The 22394-nt window shown below is 44.0% G+C and overlaps 3 protein-coding genes across 5 annotated transcripts; 1 reads left to right on the forward strand and 2 right to left on the reverse strand.

The window, feature by feature from the left end:
• Nucleotides 1–11176: 11176 nt before the first annotated feature.
• LOC105417083 (uncharacterized protein CXorf21) lies at nt 11177–16325 on the reverse strand. Of its 3 annotated transcripts, none has more exons than XM_029836596.1 (3): nt 16213–16325; nt 13844–13958; nt 11177–13406 (listed from the first exon to the last, which is right to left on the reverse strand). In XM_029836596.1, the coding sequence occupies exon 3, from the start codon at nt 13402–13404 to the stop codon at nt 12535–12537; it is 870 nt and encodes a 289-aa protein (XP_029692456.1). In that variant the 5' UTR covers nt 13405–13406; nt 13844–13958; nt 16213–16325; the 3' UTR covers nt 11177–12534. The 3 variants fall into 3 exon arrangements, with proteins under 3 accessions (XP_029692456.1, XP_029692455.1, XP_029692459.1); XM_029836595.1 differs by lacking the exon at nt 16213–16325 and adding an exon at nt 14069–14317; XM_029836599.1 differs by lacking the exon at nt 16213–16325 and having other exon boundaries at nt 11177–12998; nt 13086–13406; nt 13844–14317.
• c9h13orf42 (chromosome 9 C13orf42 homolog) lies at nt 15064–16566 on the forward strand. The gene is made up of 3 exons (XM_011608604.2): nt 15064–15486; nt 15568–15712; nt 16284–16566. The coding sequence occupies exons 1-3, from the start codon at nt 15064–15066 to the stop codon at nt 16526–16528; spliced, it is 813 nt and encodes a 270-aa protein (XP_011606906.2). The 3' UTR covers nt 16529–16566.
• A 412-nt stretch (nt 16567–16978) lies between these two features.
• On the reverse strand, nt 16979–21015 carry rnaseh2b (ribonuclease H2, subunit B). The gene is made up of 11 exons (XM_011608596.2): nt 20802–21015; nt 20513–20581; nt 20135–20242; nt 19704–19780; nt 19197–19311; nt 18144–18208; nt 17937–18042; nt 17627–17708; nt 17506–17551; nt 17324–17401; nt 16979–17133 (listed from the first exon to the last, which is right to left on the reverse strand). The coding sequence occupies exons 1-11, from the start codon at nt 20863–20865 to the stop codon at nt 17023–17025; spliced, it is 921 nt and encodes a 306-aa protein (XP_011606898.1). The 5' UTR covers nt 20866–21015; the 3' UTR covers nt 16979–17022.
• Nucleotides 21016–22394: the final 1379 nt, after the last annotated feature.

Here is a 22394-nt window from a genome sequence, read left to right on the forward strand (position 1 = left end):
GAGGTTGCCGTGACCCGTCGAGACAGCTCTTTGGCACGTTCAACCAAGTTGTCCTTGAAACACAAGGGTGGAGAAAAACACAAGGTTTTTACCAAACACTTTGGGCCCCCGACAACAACAGACCCTCCAAGTCACGTCTCAGGAACTTAAGAGGACAACTTTGTGCAACTCAAGGCTCGCATCAAATGGCTCCCCTGAAAAAGTCTTGTGCTGCATTGTTTGTTGATTTGTTGAGTGCTCTACTTGCAGTTGCTATAGCGACTGCCTCATTTCTCTCTATGGCTGCTCACATAAAGGGCTGTGTCCTTGTCTCCATAATAGTTACAAATTGAATCCTGTACTTTACAAGGACTCGTGTCACCAACTTTCAGCAAAGGGAGTGCATGAGAGTGTGTGTGTGTGTGTGTGTGTGTGTGTGTGTGTGTGTGTGTGTGTGTGTGTGTGTGTGTGTGAACTAGACAGCAAACAAGTTTTCATTAAATGTACTGGAAGGCAGGTAGGATGTGAAGCTTTATTTTTATTTCGCTTCACCAATTTTGTGTTTCAGAAAATGTAAAGCAGTTCAAAATAGTCAGAACTCATTATAAAGAGGTGGAACAGAGGGAGAAGTTTCCTCTATTTATTTATCAGCCTTTCATTTTCTGTTAACTACCGTTTGTCCCTAATCAGGGACACCCTGGAGTTTTTCTGTGAAGAGAGGCAGGACCAGTCACTGGCCCATCTGAGGACACACACACACACACACACACACACACACACACACACACACCCATATTCACACCCAGGGGTCACTTATAGTTTTGGTGCCATCCCAGGCCCCTGAGTCCTACATGCCATGTGTCCTTCAGAAAGCCAATGACCCCCTGCAGTGATATAATGGATGTGCACGTGTAGATGTGTTTCTGCATCCACAAGGAAACTCGGTAATGTCATGGTAAATTATTAAAATTGATCTTACCATAGATGTAGCGCCATCAAACCATGGAAAAAATTATCCAGGCAAAATGAAATAATTAAATAGTAACACTCTTCTGACTGCTGGGGAATTCTTGCCTCCTAGGAGTCTGGAAGACCTGGTGATTTTTTTAATTGGGATGTCATTTATCAAGCGAGGACACACTAGCAGAGCCGAGCAGCTGCTGTATCTATGTGTTGTATGCAAACGGAGAGGAGATCGCAAGGGCGCTGAGCACGTCCAGCACTGTCCATAAATCTTGCTAAACACCTTCAGACTCCCTTTTGTGATTTGTGCCCAGTCGATTTGTCCCTCAGACACTAAAATGATGCACAATTACATAAAAATGATGTATTAAAAACAGTGCCCCCTTCTACTCTCCGCATTAACATAATGTTAATACAGTCTGGCGGCAGTATGTCTTCCTGTGATATTGCAATATATAAAGCCTTTGTAGGCCTCAGGGGCCACGCAGTACACTGTGACAGGCAAGGACATCACATTACAGTAGATAATGAAGCCATCAATTGATAAGAGACGGTTTAGTAGCAGTCTTTAAACAAACATAGCTGAACTGGGTCATCTCGCTGAATATGGGCAAACATTTGTCGTTACAACCGTTCATAGTCTGTCTGTGACAACAGTCAAGGTTGGTGTGCAGCGTAATCACAAGGTCACGCTGCTTAAAAGAAAGAAAGTGGTTCTATGCTAGTTTGAAGTTAGACCTGAAGATTTGCTTAACTCCACAGAGGTTCCAATTCTGCTACTTTCTGCTGTCTTTCCAGTCTGTTCTCTGTCTGTGCGACGCAGTTAACATTTGCAAACATTCGGTCGGACTATCATAATTTGGAGTTTTGGGTGACGTTCACGCAAACTACTAAGATAACATACCGTAAGTTGATCTAAAAATAAAACAACCAACCGAAACCTGTTTTGTAACACATGTGGGCAGTGAAGTGTCTTTTGCTGGCTAAAAACATCTACAGACACAGAGAAGATGAGATGCCCCAATTATCAAGAGCTTATCAAGTGCTTTTTCTGTTTTAATTCAGCTTATGACTGAGGTAAAACAGAACCAGGGGCCAGGATGTCCCAGGCAAAGGACAGAAACAGGCTGTCACAGACAGATTAGACAATTTCAAGCCGTGTGGCAGCAAGAAGGCCAATATGGGGTCACCAACATATTACATGGGGAAGCTGGTCAGAGCTTTAAACACGGGGGGGGGGGGGGCACACTTTTTATACATTGTTCAGTCCAAATGATCCAATTCCTCCTGATGTCACCCACTGATGTGACCCTGCTGATGTGACCTGTGTGACCCACCTTTCAGGTCTCACCAGGAGTCGATGGAGCGGAACAAAAACCAGTTATTCTTCACGTGCCCGACTCATTGGCGCTGCAGCATTCGTGATTCATTTGGTCCAGGCTGTTCTGCTAACGGGTCCTCCTTTCTTGTCTTCTTATCGTTACCTCATCTTTTCTTTTTTTCTCCCACCGCCTCATCAAATACCAGGTCCCGACCCAGTGCACCTGAGAGTGGCTTTCAGCTGTGTATCAAAATGTTTCAACTGGGATCCCACTCGTGGGTGGAAAGAGGGAGTAGAGGAGCCAGAGTGACATCGATTCGGGGCACGATGCCCCACGAAACTGCAGCATCAGGCCATTCCGTAACCAGATAGGGGAGTCTTGCGTACATCCACGGCACAGCAGCCAACTGCAAACGAAAACCACCTGTGAGTTCCTGATATATTCCTCAGGGTACAAAATATGTCCCAACAAAGAATAATAATGGAAGACGACCCACACATGAACAGCACGGAATGGTTTAAATGGTTTTTAGTTTATCTGGAGGATGCTAGAGTGGCTGTGTCAGAGACGTGAAAGGCTGCATGAATTCAACCCACATGAGAGGTTATGAGCAGCATCTGTCAGGACGATGAGCAGCTTTGTTGGCTTTGTCACTCAGGCACTGTTAACATTGTAGAGTATTTGAATCGGATGACCTCTGAACTCCCAGAGCTTTGGAATTGTGACGTGTGTTTGCAGTGTGTGTGTGTGTGTGTGTGTGTGTGTTTGTGTGAGATGATCCACTGGTGACAAGTCAAGGGTTATACGTATATATTTCACATTTATTCAGTTTTCAAGCTTGACACAACACATTGAGTTGTCCTGTACCACATCATTGTTGAGCCATTATATAGTCACAGCTTCAGCTGGATGCTAACCTCTTCTTTGAACTGTCATCATCTCGTGGTGAGTGCACATGACCCCAGGAAGACCCCAATGATGAAGAGAATCACGGACCAGTGCACCCTGTTGTGGAGTCAGGCCTGAAGGGGGGCGCTGAGTCAGGGAGTGAGACACAGCCTGACTCAGCCCACAACAGTGACGGGCTGCGCTCCATGTAAACACACAGATAAAAGTCATCGTGTAGTAAGAAATAATTGCTCACCCATGCGATCGACGCTTGAGTAGAAGTATTTGACTTTAAATGACTTTATGATACTATTAAAGCCTGCTGCATTTAAAAACTGAGGTTAGCATGTCACGTTTTACTTCCCTGAAGCATAATTGGCAAATGCTGTTTAGCTATTCAATCAACAAAGCTGATGTGGAAACACATTGGATAGTGAGTACATTGTATAGCAAAGACAAAGTGAAATTGTACGACACCTCTAGAGTTGTAGAGTTTCAGAAAGCTAAACCGTGAATGATGATTGGCTCCAACTATAATTAGCATTTGATCTTGCAGTGCTGCTGACATCAAGGAGACAACGGGTTAATGTTGTTCCATGAACCTTCTGACCATGGAAGAATGTTGTCACATACAAAATGACAACTCCCATTTTTTCCAATTTCTTCTAAATTGTGAGGGGGAGGGAATAAGGCAAAAGCTCACTAATTCCCTATGACGTCATATATCTTCTATAGTTGTCTGCGTTTAAATTATTTTTATATAAAGTAGACAAATTTTGCATTGGGTGTCCCTTGGATTATTTCCTGTTCTGAATCTTCCTGTCAGAAACATGCAGGAATTCGATGTATTGTAAATATATTAATGTTAATGTCCTCTGTATAGTATGTGGCATCCGTGGCACGTCTGTCCCTCCCAGAGGGAGGGATCCCTCATCTTCAGGTCCCTTCTTTTCCCCAGAAGAGCTTTTTAAGTTTTTCCTGACCCAGTTTGAGGGTCGAAGGACACATGGGTGCAGATAGTACAAGTAAAATTTGAGTCAGTTGAGTTGAGAAAATGACTGGATGGCATCTAAACTGGCGTCTCCCTGCCAGTGTGTGCAGCGACGGGCGTCGACCCCAGCGAAAAAGTATCCAGACAAACGACAAAATGAGGAGGGGGTGAGCGAGGGGGAGCACAGCAGCAGGGCACTGCAGTTGTACCGTCCTTGTTGTGAATTAATTGTGTGGTGAACATATGCCACTGGGACGTGAGCTAATTATCCAAGGTTGAGTGGGACTCCAGGGGACACGCAGGGGGTTGAAACGGGAGATTAATGTGTCAGGAAGGAGAAGAGAGGGGATGTCAAGGTCAAACCCATGAGTTTTCACGCACTACTGACTCATAACAGCAAAATCTGACGCCTCCACCACATTCTCTCCCTTCAGTGGTTCCTCCACCAGCGTCTCTATCATCTGTTGTCGTAGAGTTCTTGTCTCACCACATTTGTGCTAACAACCGGCTCCCTACACGCGTGGCCCCTCCACCTGCACTCGTCTCCTGCATCTTATCCAAAGGGGTCGCGCCATAAACCTTCACGCAGCATCGCAGACACACATTCATCAGTGTTTGGGAGTGTCGGGGGGAGCAGCTCCTGACCCAACAAAGTAACTCACTAATTTATGCCACTCTATTTCACCCTTCATTGGTCCGGCAGCGCACTGACGACAGGGTCGTGTTTGCTCGAGGGACTAAATTATGACACTGTTTACTGATGGGCCGGGGCGGGCGGCTCCAAAATGAGGAAGGGCTTGAATAAGTCCAAACGGATTAAAGAGCATAATAAAGCAACCCACCAAAGTTTGGTTTGTTATTGTGTTTAAGAGTTGCGCAACCTCAGTAACAGATTTTCCAGCAGACGGTGAGTCATGCAGTCTGACTTCTGTGATTAAAGACCTGCATGGCCTTGAAAATGCAAGTTTGTGGGCTTTTTTTTCTTTAATAAGCCAACATGAGGCCATTAAAATTCCCTTCTTTTCCGATTTGGTGCCAAATTATTTACCGTCTAAAATCACCTCCATACAGAGATTAGATTCCTCTGTGTCAGAGGGCACTCTGCAGCTCAAGAGTTGTCTTTTGTACCGGCCAAAGCTTAACTTTCATCCTAACCAATGACTTTCAGGCATATATGTCTTTAAGTTTTGGTTTTTTTTCATAAATCCATGAGGACTTCTTTTCAATAATATGCTCAATATTTCTATGTAATGCAGCACAGAATGATGGAAATTTCTCTTTATTTCAACTGTGCATTGAAGAGAAAAAACATCTTTATTCCGTTATATTGAAATACATTAACCTTGACAAACGTTTTATATTGTGTTTTTATATATATATATATATATATATATATATATATATATATATATATATTCAAAGATTGTTTATGCAGATGACAAACGTTTTATATTGTGTTTTTATATATATATATATATATATATTCAAAGATTGTTTATGCAGAGCGAAATTAGTGAATGCCAAGGGCACATTTTTGCCACAACCTCCTGCATGACCTCCAGTACTGTGCTGTCCTCCTCCATGCTCTTCACTGCATCTCCTACTTGTTCATCTGTTATGGGGTCAAAAGCTGTTAGTCACACAGCTCTTCGTCATCAGAACTCTGCACATTTTCAAATTAGATCTCAGAGATGACTTCTTTCCAGTTTTTGTGTTTTGGGGTTTTTACTGACCATTTTGGAGGCCTCAACAACTCATGAAAATTTGCACATTTCAGTTCTGGTGAAAAATTTAAAGGATCCCAACTTGGCTCAGCAGCGCCACCTACAATTTTTCAAAACGCCTCCACATTTGGGGGGGATGTGTATTATAAAAAGATGCAGAAAACAAAACATTTGATCATATTGAGATTCAGCACAACTAGTCAACGTGGGCATTTTAATTTGTTAAAAACTTTCACAGCTTCAGTGGCTGCAATGAGAAAACCCTGAATCCAGAAAAACATTAATATTTTACTTTACTTTACAAAAATCTTCTATTGATGATGGGAGAGTTTGGCATGATGGGAGCATCACTTCATCTGCCTCTCTTGTTACCCTGACGAACAGGAACAGGGTAAATCTGGACCCTTCAGACCACATGACTTTCTTCCACTGCTCTAGTCTCCAGTCTTTATGGTCCCGAGCAAATAAAAGCCTTTTCCCCACCGATTAGCCTCACTGATTAGCGATTTACTTAAGGCTACACAGCCGTTTAGTCCCAATGTCTTTGGTTCCCTTCATATTGTGCATGTGGAAAGCTCTTTCAGTAGTAAACACAGCCCTGAGATCTGTTGTTCACCTATGATTTGATTTCAATAAACATTTTTGTGAACACTGATTAGTCTCAATGTTTTTCCAACCGCATTTGTTCCCCAAAGACGACGGTTCTTCATTTTCCTTCCTGTTTCAAAACATGCGTTTGACAAACTAGTTTCTACGTTTTCTCTGCTTGATGCAGCCAATGATTTGACCCCTGTCAAACATCTTTGCCACAACTACAGGATGTGTCTTTCAACATGGTTGCATCCGTCGCTGCCAGCTGAAAGATCATCACCCAGGCAGTGATTATTAACTATTTGCTTATTTAAATTCAGGTGGCAACTTTTCTGGCTGGTCACTCAGTATTATAATTTCAACTCAATCACAGGTCCTCCTGCTGGAGTTTGCTGTGACATTTCTCAATCTGATACAGGCAAATTTCAATTTCCTGCAGTTTTACTTTAAAACATGCTCAACAAGTTGGGGATGGTAGATTAGGAGAGTTGTGATATTACCTGTACTGACGTCCATGTGCAGGTGAGTCATATGCTCAGACTATACATTTGGTTGTTGCACGCCTATAAAATACTCCCATCTTCATGAAAATTGGCCCCTGCTGCTGGTATGGGTCGTTTACATTGACCGGGTGCTGTGCCTCAGTAGGACCAGCTACTCCTACGTCAGGACTCTGGGAACTTTGAGGTGCCAATCAAATACAGATTTTTTTTATCATCATGTATCTATCTACCCTGATTAGCTACTGAATTTGCATTAACAAGCAACTGAACAGGTACCTAATAAAGTGGCCGTGAAGATACATATATAAATTGTCCAGATGCAAAAAATGTCTTTGGCATCTACTGTGTAAAACAGTCAGAATTCTGATTTAGGTGGTCAATTGTGCCAATTTACGGGCCAAGTCCTACTCTTTAGGTATTGCATCAGATGGCCTCCATGCTCAGGGGAGTTCATTTGACTTGTGGCTTTTATATTGGCGATTAACTCTCTCATTCAATTCAAAGACACCTCCCCAGAGGGCTTTTTCTGAGTAGGCAGATTAAAATTTGGATATTTATAGAACATTTCCATCTGCGCAAGAAACTCCTTATAATGACTCACTGGACTAAAGTTCTAAAAATGATTTGCGTAGGTGAGATGGCGTAAGCGTGCTACAAATAGATGCATTGGTTTATGAATCATAGAACCTGACACATTCATCTTTTAGCTAATTTTTTGAGAAGAAAACTGCTTTGACAGGACAGCTCAGATAATTTTTCACATTAAATTTGTCATTACAAAACTTGGTGACATTTTGTCACATGTCTGAACCCACTAGGGTCCTTTATGAGAACCTATTTTATTTATATTTAGGTTTTCTTCTTGATTCCTCTCCACAAATAAAACTACATACATAATAGTGGATAAATAGTTAATAGACCATACACTGTGCACCATGTTGAGTATTTATAATTATCTCAACATCCAGGGACACCTAGCTCGCTGTGGCCTGTGCAGCCTTGAGGCTGTCTGGCCACTGCATGGTCCATCTCCTTCATGCTTAAAGGAAGAAATTAAAATCTAATGGCAAAGCTGGACCCTCAGGCCTGCTTCTCACTGCAAGGTGACTACGAGGGACAGCGTGCAACTTATCGGCAAGTGAAGCATACATTACGCAAGAGTTGAACAAGGCTGTATGATTATCCAACGACTGAGAGCCATCCACTCGCTGACAAGCTGAATGAGTTCTACTGCAGGTTTGGGGGCGCATTAACATCCATTAGCCCAGTCACCAGTCAACTGTCTGCATCCCCTGATCGCCGCTCACTCCTTTCAGGAGTCAGGATCCAGTGGTCAGGATGGGTCAGGAGGGTGTTTGTCAGCTCTTCGGGAGAGAGAAGCCCAGGAAGGCTCCAGATCCAGATGGCACGCCACCCTTTGACCTGTACTGAACAGCTCGCCCCCATCTTCACTCAGGTCTTCAACAGATCAGTGGAGACCCCTCATTTCAATTGTGCCAAAATAATCCCGGTCCCACAGAAATCATGCAGGAGCGGACTAAATAACTACAGGCCTGTTGCCATGACGTCTGTGGTCATAAAAACCCCCTGAGAGGCTGGTGTTGTCTCAGCTGAAGGACATCACAGGACCACTGCTGGACCACCTGCTGTTTTCCTATTGTGCACAGATCAGTAGAGGAAGCAGTCAACATGGGACTAGAATACATCCTCCAACACCTCGACTCCCCAGGCCCTTGTGCAAAAATCCCGTTTGTGGAATTTAGCTCGGCGTTCAACAGCATCGTCCCAGAAGGCCCATATCAAACCGACCCGGCTCACAGTCCCAGGTTCCATCTGTCAGACATCACGACGTTTATTCAGGCCATTTACTGCATCACTGTGAGTTTCCCCTTCCCCTAGCAACTTGAATCCACCAGTAATTTTATGTCAATTAGGCTTAATTATAGTTTATTATGTCTGTTATTTTGCGTAATGTATGTCTCCATATTGTCCTTACCTATACCTATAACCCAGAGGCAGATTTCTTGTATGTGCAAATTTATTACAACGTTTAACTATTATGCCTATGTTGAAACTAAAAAGACACAACGTGTATGTGAAGCACCGTCACAAATGGTAACTAACAAGTAACAGTGGAGGCTTTAAGAACAGGGCTCACACAGCTCCTCAATGGAGATAAATGGTGATGCTGGTGCAGCAGCAGAACAGGACGACAAGGGCAGGGCCACAACTGTGCCGAGGCAGCGGAGCACCCGTGCACGGGAGCTCTGGGGTCAAGGGTCACAGGGGAAGCTCGGGATGAGGGAGAGCGAGGGCCCATTCCAAGGTGCCTACAGCTTTAATTTCATGTTTAGTTCTCATGTATATGGTTCGGCTTCTTCATAGTTATGCATGTCTTTTCAAAGGAACCTATAATTAAACTGTAATTAAATTACTATAATTTGATCATGCATCAGTTATCCATCATTTTTAAACCTAATTAGACTTACAGTTGGTTGGAAAAGTGATTACACACACACACACACACACACACACACACACACACACCCCTGCGGTAATATAGAGTCCCTGATCAACTTAACTTTAGACTTGGGGGTAACCCAAGAGATGGCTGACATGGTGAACCTTAAAGCAGGACCCCCGCTGTAATAGGATGTCTTTATTTAACTGAATAAAAAGTTTATTTTGCCAGAAACCAAGAAAATTATTTAAAAATCACATCCATTTTAAAATGTTTAGTAAAGCCATCAACTCTTTCAAAACCTGAAACAAGCCTTTTCCACAGAAAGGTCTTCTTACAATGGAAATTTCTAGGCTTATTTAATGAAACAATGAAAACTGTGAAATGAATCTACTGCTTTGTTCTGAACATAATGATGATATTTCATTTGAAAATGTGACTCACCCCTGCTAGATTAAACTGGTGTATATTTTTGTTAAAATGTATCATTTAGCATTAGAGTGTATGAAAAACGAATTATAAAATCTGGCCACACGTCCGTGTGTAAGCTTCAGATTGGCCAAAATGCAAGGATAAAGCATCCAGCAATGAAGGACAAAGATGGAGTGGATAAAATTCTTGTTTTTTTCCTCAGGTTGCGTCCACGGTCACATGGCGCTGTTGGCTGTGCTCTGATGTATAGTGGTGTATTGCCACATTATGTAGCCCAGCATTGAGCACCAGTGCACCACATCCCACTTCCCCGCTGTCTCTCAAGGTTTCCCTATGTCTGCTTCTGCTTATCCAAGGTCATCCACGCCGCTGAAGGCTCCCTGCAACCTTGAGCAGCTAACTGGCCAGGAAATGTGTGTTCTCCTGTTCCACTACCTACATACTCCCCTGTCAATCAAGCAGGAACACGAGTGGGACTGTCATTAGCTGTTGTGGCAGTCTGCCATTAGGTCACTCCTGCGGATAAAATCCAAAAAACAAAGAACAAAAAAGGGGCCAGGCACAAAATGTAAGCCTCAAGGTCAAAACACTAATTGAATCAAGTGCTTGAGAGTGTAGTTTAAATTGCTTCAATGTAGTTTGTGCATGTTTGGATAGTTTCAGGGACATGTTTCTTAAGTTCACTGATGGCTGCTGCAATTGGGGACAAATGAAAAATGTTTTATTGACTCTGTCAGTACAGAATGTGGCAACTGCTTCATAGAATTAATACAATTAAACCAATTAAGACAGTTTTTCCCACCACTGTCTGCTTACATAGAAATCGTGGTCTCTGGCAAAACCTGTTGAGAGAGAGAAAGAAAATCAGAGGATCCTGACTGGAAACCTTGAAAGATGGCGAGTCTTTCTAAAATCATACTTTCACAAAGGAAGAAAAATATAAGTAAACAGTATATGTCTGTTCCAATTAACAAGGCCACATTCTGAAAGCTTTTTAAATAAAGGCAAGTCACAGAGTGCTACAGAGCATTAAAGCCACAATAGCGAGAGTGTATCTGGGACCTTGGCTTTGATATGAAATCTTGTGGCCTTGCCTTTATTGCCCTCCATGGTAAAAGCTCTTTGTGACAAGAAAATTACTTTATGAACCTCTGAAAAGACGTTCCAACATTTCAACCTTTCTGCTAGTTTCAATGCAGACATGAGAGTTGTTTTTTTTTACTGACTTTAGTATTAATCACCCTCTATTCCAGGACTTATTTCATGGCTTCGCCTCATTATTTGGTCTCGTCTTACCTGTCCTCAGAGAAGAAAAGGAGAAATTACAGCATAATTGGCCTTTTAATTAATTACTTGGAATCAAATAAGTAAAATACTGTACACTGCATCATTTGATTAATTGGGGGGGTTGAAACAAACAAACACCACTATAGCAGAGTTCAACTCAACGTTTCATAATCTCCCCTCAACCAAAAGTTCTGCTTTGCATTTCAAGGTCTGTGGAAGTCAGTGTGTTTGAGGGTGACCTGCTATGCTGGATGTCAGGGGAATCGCCTGGATACGCAGTCCTGTTTCTGTTTAGATCCGTGAGACTTTGCCTCTTCTAACATGTAACCTGGAATGTCCAATCCTGAAAGAAGCAAAGCTGCATCTCTGTGACCCTGAGACTTCACAGGGACCCGACCGTGGCGCTCGACGCGGCGAACAGTGTCCTCCTGTGGCTCTCTGGACAGGAAACAAGGAAGCCGATCAAACCCGGACTCAGAAGGCTGCCTCTGCCTTCAACTGGAAAGGGGGTGCAGGCGGTTACGCACCTTTGATACGAGGAAACCTTAACAAAAACACCTGCCACTTTTATTCTGGAAAACTGAATACAGCCTTTGTGTCAATTTCTATCAATTCAAAAATAACAAAAGCAGCAAAGATGTGCTGAACCCACACAGAGAAGGATCAGGTTTCTATATCAGGTACCAGCATCACTGCTTCAGATGTTGGTACTTTGGAGGCTGCAGGCTTACGTCCCGGTGCTGCTGGTGGCTGGTTGTTATTGAGTTTGGTAGTAAAAGCTTTATTATGCCATCATTCTGATAGATTTCACAATATTGAAGCTGTTTGCTAGTGTACAGACTGCTACAGCTCTCAGGCATGAAACAAACAGCCTTGTAGCATGAATACATGCATCACACATCCGTGCAAGGTCAAACACACCAAGTGAAGCAACAATAAGCATGAGCGAGTGGAACTTTATTTGATTTAGGTAAACAACTGTGGGCCAAACCCTGGGGTGGTTCACACTGTTCTGAGCTGGCAGGGATGCAGCGACCTTCCATCCATAGAACCACAGAGAGCCTTTCATTTCAGACAGCCAGGGTGCACTGTTATGCAAACGTGCAATTGGTGCGAAAACAAGGGGATTGCCGGAGTTCACTTCCCTTTATTGTCCTCTCGAAAATGAAAACCACTCAGACGCACACACAGTTAAATTAATACATATTTATAGTATATTTAGTGATTCAACTGGGCTTGGTAATTAAAAAAAATATAAAATATTTTGCGAAGGTCTTCAGAATTGCTGCCCAAATATTTGGCTACACGGAGCAACGTTTTACGCCGACATCAGCACGACTCTGACTGATTTAAATGACTGTAAAAGGGGAAAGTGAGTTCCTTGACACGCCAGTTACTCGTCCTCATTCTCTGTCAGCTTCTCCTTGGATGACTCACTGGAAATCTGCAGAAAGGGAGTGCTGATTTCACTTGATTGTTTGTCTCCAGCCACCCGCAGCAGGCAGCTGAGAACCATGTCCTTGGCCAGGCCAGCCTCCAGATTACCTTCCCGGCTCAGTTGTAAAGTGATCTGGTCTATGCTGGTCAAGACCATCTCCGAGCCCAGCAGAGGGCAAATGGGGCCTGCCTGTGGCTCCTCTTCCCTGGCTATGTTCTCCATCATATACTGCTGGTACAAATCCATGAGTTTCTGCTCCAGGTAGCGATTTAAAAGAGAGTTGGAGTGCGGACCGTCACGATTGTGGAACAAAAAGCTACGCTCGCGAGTGCTCCCGAGCCTCCATCGATTGGAGCCTCCCCTCAGTGGGTTCAGAAGGCCGCCATGGGATGTGTGCAGTGGGGGGGAGTCCTCGACAGCTGGAAGGACATGAGAGGATTGCAGGAAGGAATCCAGGGTTGGTGGGAGCTGACCATCACTGACCTGGAGAGGCAGCACCTGCTCACCTCCTATTTGGAGGTCACTGTAGTCCTGACAGATGCTCTGGCAGAAGGAGGGAAGGAGGAAAGGGGGAGCGCCATCTGAGCGCGCCTGAGCTTGGATCTCTATCAGCGGGGCAATCTGTAGGTCTGGAGGAGGGCTGTACTGGTTCAGCGACAGAAGAGGAGAGCTGTATGACAGTGGTGAGGCATCCCTGCTGTCTGCGCCACCTGTCTGCTCAGGCACTCTGGAACGGGTCCTCTGGAGAGGGTCACGAGAGGGGAGGGGATCTACTTCCCCGAGTTCCCCATAAAGCATGCTCCACAATCGGCCTTCACAGAGCATGGCTGCAACAAAGACACACGCAGGTACTTAAAAAATACATATTCACACTTCACTGATTGTATATAGCAAACTGTATTCCATTAATAAACGCTGCCTTTTGTGGCTCAAAACCACCTAAATAAATGCATAAGATTTATTTACATATTATACAGAGGGACTAACCAAACGTTATGGTAATGTATAAAGTGAAGGCGAGATTAACGCTTTAAGCTGCAGCAGAAAGCTCTTACAAATCAAAGCTCTTTGAAATCAGGATCTATTTTTGCTGGTGTATAGTCGGTCTTCATCGTGTCGTGCTGAAATTCACAGGTTACTATTGTGAACATTTCAACAATTAATTAACTCCTGTTTTACTTTTGTTTTTTACTCTAACGTTCTTGTATCCCACAATTATTAGCATGAGTTTTTTGAAGACAACGTAAAGCCAGAAGCCCCCTACCTGAATGGGTCTTTCAGCTGTCAGGTGTCCACAGTTGAGCTCAGCAGAGAACGAGGCGTCACACAAACATCACTGGCTCTGAGAACAAGTGACTGAACGCAGTTGTTTTATTCTCCTGCAGAAAGGAAGTGAGACTGTCTCCTTTCTGCAGCTGAACCCATCGTGCTTCTGATGTGTATTTCTGCAGCCTTGCCCAACAATGTGGTTACATCTGTTTGTACTCACCTGAACTCAGTGGAAGGTAACAGCCGTTCCTGTATTCTTATCACCAAATGAGGAGGGGGAAAAACTAAACTAAACCAAAAGGAAATCAGAGCTTCTGCTTCTCCAAAAATGAAAACAGGTGTGTGGAAAGCTGACAATAAAGGCATATTTTATAGCCAAAATTGCAAGAAACCGAGAGTTATACAATTCCTCTTTGAGACTGCTGTGAGGACAGTGGGGCTGCACAGCTGCTGTGGAGAACGTTTGGACCTACACAGCCAAAGCAGAAGTGTCACTCAGGAACAAAACCGCAAGTCATCACTTCCCCCTGCAAACCCCTCTCCATCCCCAACCCCCCAAACACACACACACACACACACACACACACACACACATACATTGTGCATGTAAGTCAGGCATCACATTTGAAAGATGAGTGGAACATGATTTAGTCAGGAGACCTAAGCTCCACCACCAGAACAATAATCCAGAACATCTTTAACCATTTTAAGGTTTATTTATAGATTTTGATTCGTTGAAATTATTTAGCCCTTTCAAATGTTGTGCAATGCTATTGAATGTTGCTTAAAAGAGAACAGAGAACCGATTTACACTGAGACAAATGTGCTGTTAAGACCAAAATACGATACACTGAACCTCTCTGCCCCCTGAGTCAGGCCATCTGACACTGTTGCACTACACCAAGTGTAGAGTTGCAGCCGGTGGTATCGTCACAATAGCGTTGCTAAGCAACATCCTCCAACACTATTAGATGTCAACTAACGTCAGTTTAGATAAGACGCTCGGGACAGTTTTTGATTCTCTGTCCCGATTATTTCAGCACCCCGGACAGCGACAGGACACGGAGAACACCTCTGGGCAGGTTTAAAGGACCCTTGTTTGTTTGTTTGTTTGATTCATTGATTACCTATTTGTTTAAAAGCATGGGTAGAAGAATCCCCACAAACAGGAACCTATGGGCAAGTCTGTAACACCTAAATAGTCCGTGCGGAGGAATGTTTAGGAAGCTTAATAATGTGTTCCGCCCCAACAATCAGGCGCACAGAGGGCGGGACGGTGGCTCCGCCGGTGTGTCCCGGTCGGAGCAGGACTATCACAGCGCCTGCACGGTCCGGCTGGTCCGCAGCACCTCCATGCTGGTGGTGGGGGAGCGGAGCCAGGCCGCTGAGGGTCCCATCTTAAAGCGGAGCAAAAGCACCGTTAGCATCGAGTCCACCCTGTTCTATTACCAGAGACAAGAGGACCGGATCTGGCTGTACTCACAGAGCAGAAACTGTCTGGAGTACCTGGAGGCGCTGGTGGAACTGAGGCGGAAATACACCCAAACGGTAGGGGACTTTACAAGGAGCGAGGCCGAGGCCGCGACGTCCCTCAAGAAGAGGCCGGCCCCGCCGCCACCGCCTGGGAAAGAAGAAGCGGTAAAGAAAATCTTAAATCCTCTTTTAAAAAGCGGCCGAGCGGAGTCAAAACAAGTGTGCCTGCCATTGTTTGAACCGTAGGCCCGGAGAACAAGGGACTCCGACCCCCCAGTCCCGAACGAGGAGGACACTTTGCGCTATTTGGACGCGGTCATCGCCAGCTGTGACAGCGAGGCGCAGCGCAAACCGTACACCGATGAGGGCCACGCAGATGTGGACTTTATAGGTGAGTTGCAAAGGTTTCTTTTTGGCTCTCTGGGAGAAGAAAACGCGAAGAATTTCACCTCATAAAAGCTTTTTTCCAAAAAAAGAAGTGCAGAAATGGCATCCTGCGTTTTAGTGTCAGCTTGAATAGACGCCAGAACATATAGGATGTAAAATGCAGCTTCTGACAGCTTTCTGCATCGCCCCCACAGCTTAGGCTCAAGCGTCAGAGCATCCGAACACTCGTGTCAAGAGAAAAGCTCCGTTTTTCTCTTTGATTCAAGGGCAGATTGGCGAAAGCAGCTCCGCCATCGTCGGGTCATTTAAATAGGACACTCGGTCATTCCCACTGCACCAGCTTCTTCTGAATGCAACTGGCTCATCCAGCCTCACCCCTGATGGGCCCCTGTTTCAAATTAAGATTGTTTATGAAACTCAACGTCCCTATTTCTGTCCCTCAGTGGACAGAGATGACAGCAGATGAAAAGAGAAACTTGCTGAATACAACAAAAATGAACTTACACTCATGGTGTATTTTAAATGTAGGTCTTGCTGTGCACGATCTTATCAGAAGAAATGTCTGCTCTCCTCAGTGGCTTCCACTTCAGCCCAACACGGCCTCCACTCCAACTGGGTTCTGCGGGTTCCCCGGGTCACGGACGACGGCGAGCAGGAAGCGCTTCCAGACTGTGCCAATCAAAGCGGTGGGAAGAAACGCCACAAGAACGGGTCCACGAGCAGCCGTCTGCGGCTGCAGAGGAACCCCATCCACCTGCCCAAAGTGGTGGAGAGCGCGCTACAGACCCTGCGCTTCAAGCCCAGGTTAAAAAAGCACTGAGGGACGTTTGAAACAAATAAAAGCATTTTGATACATTTGCTGCTTGCATATTTAATTTTGTCTGGTTTATATATGAATCGTCACAATCGCCCTGACCCATGAGCAACGCTTCCAGGTGTGCTTTTCAACAGAACCGAACCAGAGAAGTTGTCCTTCAGATCAGAGGAAAGCAGGATTTTCAGTGATATTGGCACCAGTTTAACAGTAAACACCCTCCACACTAGAATTATGGGCTGTAAAAGAGGACATGTTTCCTGAATAATATTCTTCTCATCATTGCCAAGGGTAAAACGACCTGCAAAGCAATTACCTAATTATTCTAATAAAACACACCTCTGACATGAGGTATCACGAACGGGATTTTCCAGGGATTTATTTCACTCCGTTTGGGTGGAGACGTCCAGTACTTGGTTTCTCCCTCCTACGTTATGAAAAGGAAAAAGTGCCAACTGTATTTTTTTCTCTTTATTAGAAAACCAGAACTTCTACAAAACTTATTGCTTCTCCGTTTTGACCTTGGGGCTAAAGAAAGAGGACATGGGCTTCATGCCAGTCTTGTCCACTTTTGCCAGACTTTTCTGAGCAGCGGTCATCTTTTTGGCCGACTGGAATAAAGAGAAACACAAATTTACATGAAACAGTAGGAGGAAATTCAATTAATGTTCAAGCTGAGCGAAGAAAACTTCCTAGAGTCAGAGACAATCTGACCCAGGATCGCCATTGGCTGAAAGTCTTCCAGAAGGTGAAAGCAAAGTTTCAGATTTAGGACAGGCAGTTCTCGGGACGACCACTCACTTTTCGCACAAAGTCCGCGCTGTTGAATTTGGTGTAATCCTCTCCTGCCTCCACCGGTTTGTCTGAAAGTTTCCGCTTCTGGCAAACAGAGTAAGAGTCATGTCACAAACGGGCTCACGCGTCGTCACAGCAACGTGGGATGACGTCACCAGCTCGCTGCACAGTGCAGACTCGGCTCGTACCTTAGATGGAGGTTCTGTCTCTTTTGGGCTGGTGATCTCTGGTAACCTGAGGAACAGTAGAGGAAGAATGTTGGCGCGTCTGCACACTGCTGAGGGTCACCCGCTGAATGTGTGAACCTACTCTAAGTGTTTGTGGAGAGCTTTGCTGAGGTCTTCACTGATGTACTCTGATATCAGTCCATGGGCGTAGCGAAGGTAGTCTTCTGTTTAATTACAATGACAGAAAGAAGTTATTAACAATACCATCTGAGACTAAAAGAGCTCAACACGAGTTTAATGTTTGAGGATCAGAACTCAACGTTATGAATTCTGCACTATCACTGCCATCTACTGGTCAACAGTATGCAAAGACAGGGACGGCCGCCTGTGTCTATAAGCAAAGGGAAATCTTTAGATTTATATTTTACAGGGAACTGGCCCAGGTGACCTACCCTCATTGTGGTCTGACTCTGTCTTTACTCTGATATATGTCGTAGATTTGACTCCCTCTCCCACAGAGATGTTCCTTTTTTTCAGTGCAGCCACAGTCCTCTCAACCTAAACACACACACACACACACACACACACACGGTTCTGGCACGGTTGGAAAAAACAGCAAAGTGGCAGGTGCAATTTCAGGGAAACAGCAGCACCACTACCTTTTTCTTTAACCAACTTAGTGTTTTCTCTTCACTGTATCGGTGGAATTTCAGGTTTCCCACTTCTGGATGACATGAGACAAACACAGCATACACGACATTCCTGTAATGAATTGAGCACATCGCAGCATCGACAGGATATATTCTTTTACCATCATCAGCTGGCAACAAGTTATTTAGCCCCAAATGAGCAGCTTCTTGTTTATTGAATAACCATTCCAAAAGATACACCCTGTGGTCATGGAAAACATGTGTACAGCAACAGATCTCAGGGCTGTGTTTACTACTGAAAGAGCTTTCCACATGCACAATATGAAGGGAACCAAAGACGTTGGGGCTAAACGGCTGTGTAGCCTTAAGTAAACCGCTAATCAGTGAGGCTAATCGGTGGGGAAAATACTTTTATTTGCTAGGGACCATAAAGACTGGAGACTAGAGCAGTGGAAGAAAGTCATGTGGTCTGAAGGGTCCAGATTTACCCTGTTCCTGTTCGTCAGGGTCACAAGAGAGGCAGATGAAGTGATGCTCCCATCATGCCCAGTGCTGACTGGACAAGCCTGTGGTGGCAGCTCTGAGCTGAGGTTGCTGCACCTGCTCAGGTCCAGGTTCAGCAACGTTACGTACTCAGAGTGTGAGGTCAGCTGACTACCTGAAGATACTGAAGGACCAGATTATTCCAGCAATGGAGTTTTTTCCCCTAATGGCTCAGCCAAATTCCAAGATGACAATATCAGGATTCATTGGGCTCAAATTGTGGAAGAGGGGTTCAGGGATCATGAGACGTCAGTTTCACACGTGGTTTGGCCAGCAGAGTCCAGACCTTAATCCCAGTGAGAACATTTGGGATGTGCTGGAGAAGAATTTGCATAGTGGTCCGACTTTCCTGTCAGCAATACAAGATCTTGAGTGTGAGATCTTTTTTGTGGCAGTGTATCAAAGGTTACATGAATACAGAAAAAACCCAAGGCTCCATTTCTACACTGCAGGAATGAACAAACTGGACTGATTGTTAGCAGATCTCCCAGCAATGCTGACTTCAAACATAAACGTCACCTTTTTCCTCAGCAACGTGCTGCAGGGAGCCAAGAGAACGAGTGCAGCTGAGCAGCCTTGAGCAGGCTGGGAACTCTTCATCCATTACAACTTGATTCACAGGCTGAAACTTACCCTGAGCATCAAAAAGCAAAAGATAAAACAGAAAGTCTAGCTCATAAATAAGTTAATTTGGGACAAATACCCTCTGGCAACTTCAAAAGAAGTCTTTCATTAATAATGTATCTTATCTATTTGACTAGGATTTGAAAAACCAAATCCAAAAGCAGCCTGAACTGTACAGTATATAATAACAAAGGTTTACATGTAGCTGCAAAGATCGTATATGTCACCATAGCGTTTGGGTTTTATTTCCTATGGTACAGGATGCATAAAATTACATTTGGTGCTGTCCAAGTAATAACACAGAAAGCTGACTATTCATCTTCCAACAGCTGTGGTTTAATTTGTTATCAATGAACTGAAGCTGAACCATGGATGACAAATTCAATGATTCTTGCTTCTTACCTCAATTCCAGATTTGATTAAATAGGGTAAAATCAGATAGAGCGGATCCATTTGTGTTATAAAGAGGAGCCTCCCATCTGTGACAAACAAGGAGACGTGTCAACATGGAATCAGCACAGCGAGTGAAGTCGAGGTGCCACGATTATTTGGACGCCTACATTTGACGCCATTGCTTTTTCAACAAATTGAAATCATGAAATTATTCAATAAACACCTCAAAAGAAGCTATCCAATATATATTTTGCATTGTCCGAGAGTCAAAAGAAACCTTTGATGCTTCAACCGAAATCATCAAATACTTGTATCTTTTTTCCAAACAGGAGGAAGTTAAGTGACTTCGGTGGTGATCCAAGAAGGCATTAATGCAGTGGTCAAGTCTAAGACAACCCCTGTGAGCAAACCTTAGTGTTTGTGTAGTTAGTTAGTGTTACCTCTCTGTACAGTCTGGCCAACAAACCAGGAATGGAATTCTTCTTCAAAGGCCTTGACCTCATAAAGCTGAACGTCCCCACTGCTCAACATGTACAGAGATCCTGCGTCTGTGGTGAAAGAAATGCACGCCTGTGTTAAACTAATCTGGAAACTACACCATGAACGCACAAATCTAAAATACTGTCAGCTCGTATGTTAAAAGTGTTGCACAGGACATTTAATCACATGACAGAATCCATCAACATTACTGAGCTAGAAAGTCTAACTAAATCTGATGGAACTTTCAAACGTCACCACATAAAATTGCTTCTTAAATGTTCTTTTAACCTGCAATTATGCCTGCAGGTAATTGCTTAACAAATGAGAGGTAAATGCACCTGTTGATGGATTCCTGAGCCTCACAAAGGTGGGGTCGCTGCCGTGCGTCTGTGCGTCCATGACGGGGTCTGCAACAACACAAATAACGGTACAAATAACGGTACAAACGCAGAAAGGGTCCCTTTAAATTAAATTGACTTAACGCTGACTTTCCCGAGCGTAGGTTTTTGTGAAGCGAGGCAAATTGCTAACACTTATCGAACGTGAGGATCATTTGATTGACAGTGAAGCTATGGCGTCACTCCAAAGTAAGCTAGCTTTAGCTCAGTCTTCATCCGTTTAACCTACCAGCTGCGATGACAACCCAGCTGTCACTTTGAACCTGAGGCGTCCGCTTCTTTTTTGCTGTCATGATGGGCTACTCAGCAGTGTTAGCACTGCTTAATGTTATTTTAAAATCTAAGAGTTTAACGCGCTTGTGATTCAGACCACATCAGTCACTTCGGGGGGGCGGCATGAGCTCGGAAAAGGCGCCTCTCTCCGGCCTGGATTTCCCACTTTTGCCAAACAACAGACATACATACTGTTTTCTTTAAAGCACCGTCTGGTAATTTCGCTGAAACACGCGAATAATTCTCAAGAGTCATTAGACAATAAATAAATAACTATATAAAGAAATAGTAGGACAAAACTGAGACAGACAAAACTTTAGATATTAAGTTAACCCCGCTCTCATTTCGCAGTGGAACGTTCCGTTGACGTGTAAACAACATGCAGTCAGTCCATGCAGCCTCTAGAGGTCACTAAATAGCTTTCAAACTAGTTACACGGACTTTGGGGCCTGTCCTTTTTCTTAACTTATGCACTTTATCTGAGTGGCAAGCATAGCCTGGTCGAATAAATAAATAAATAACTTAATTTAAAAAAAAGTTAAGTTGAAAATAATTGCCCTTTGGCTCTCTGCAGGATGCATGAGTCTTCCTTTCAGGATGCTGTGTCTCAATTTGTCTTTCTTTCTCAGGATAGGATTTGCAGTGTGTGTGTGTGTGTGTGTGTGTGTGTGTGTGTGTGTGTGTGTGTGTGTGTGTGTGTGTGTGTGTGTGTGTGTGTGTGTTTTGGGGGGCAGTTTGTCCTGGGTGAGTCTTGTAAACATTGGGGTGGTGCAGTGTCCTAGTGAGAAGCAGAGGAAAATGACACCTTATGCAGAGTGATTTATGATATCAATATATTCATTCCATAATTCTTTTTTTCCGTTTTACAGTCTTTTTTTTTTTGTCCAATAAACATAATTTCCTGGCAAACCCTTTTCTCTAGATAAGGACACATTTTAAACCCCATGAATACTGCTTGAAGTCAGTTTGGTTTATGTTTTAGTAATAGCAGACAGAAAGCTGGTAAGATGTTGTCTGTGAAATACTTAGTTTTATTGGTCCCCAGAGCATCATACACAACATTCTGTGAAGTTTGACCGAATGTTCACTGAAAGCATTCTTTCTTTTGTGTTGCTTGAGGGATCCTCTATGTTTCTGTCTGCCGGGGAGAACAACAGCAGCCTTTCTGAGACACTGGACCACAGAAAACCCCCAGAGAGCAGAGTCCTCTATCACCAGAATGACCAGAGAAGAACAAAGTCAGGCTAAATTTAGACCCTGACAAGACTTCAAGGCCTCCTTATTCTCTCCCAAACTCACCATCCCCAAAGGCACCAGGAGCACATCTGTCGCTCAAGTTTCATAGAAGTTTCATGTCTTCATATTCATATGAGAAAAAGTTCTTCCATCTTAAGTCCTCTCTGGTGGGGGGCTTATTGCAGACAGTGGGCTGTGGCCAGTACGGTCCACTCTCCTGACTGTACTGAAGAGCCCAGACCCACTTCACATGGTGTTCTGCACTTCACCAAGGCAGTGTTTTTCACACGTTTTGTTATATTCCACATTCATA

The sequence above is a fragment of the Takifugu rubripes genome, chromosome 1 (genome assembly GCF_901000725.2).
Source record: "Takifugu rubripes chromosome 1, fTakRub1.2, whole genome shotgun sequence".
NCBI lineage: Eukaryota > Metazoa > Chordata > Actinopteri > Tetraodontiformes > Tetraodontidae > Takifugu > Takifugu rubripes.

Coding starts and splice junctions, on each gene's coding strand:
- c9h13orf42 (XM_011608604.2), top strand. CDS start 15,064: ATGTTTAGGAAGCTTAATAATGTGTTCCGCCCCAACAATCAGGCGCAC. Junction 15,487..15,567: donor CGCCTGGGAAAGAAGAAGCG/GTAAAGAAAATC, acceptor TTTGAACCGTAG/GCCCGGAGAACAAGGGACTC. Junction 15,713..16,283: donor CGCAGATGTGGACTTTATAG/GTGAGTTGCAAA, acceptor TGCTCTCCTCAG/TGGCTTCCACTTCAGCCCAA.
- rnaseh2b (XM_011608596.2), bottom strand. CDS start 20,865: ATGACAGCAAAAAAGAAGCGGACGCCTCAGGTTCAAAGTGACAGCTGG. Junction 19,781..20,134: donor TGGCCAGACTGTACAGAGAG/GTAACACTAACT, acceptor TGTTTGTCACAG/ATGGGAGGCTCCTCTTTATA. Junction 17,552..17,626: donor GCTCTCCACAAACACTTAGA/GTAGGTTCACAC, acceptor ACTGTTCCTCAG/GTTACCAGAGATCACCAGCC.
- LOC105417083 (XM_029836596.1), bottom strand. CDS start 13,404: ATGCTCTGTGAAGGCCGATTGTGGAGCATGCTTTATGGGGAACTCGGG.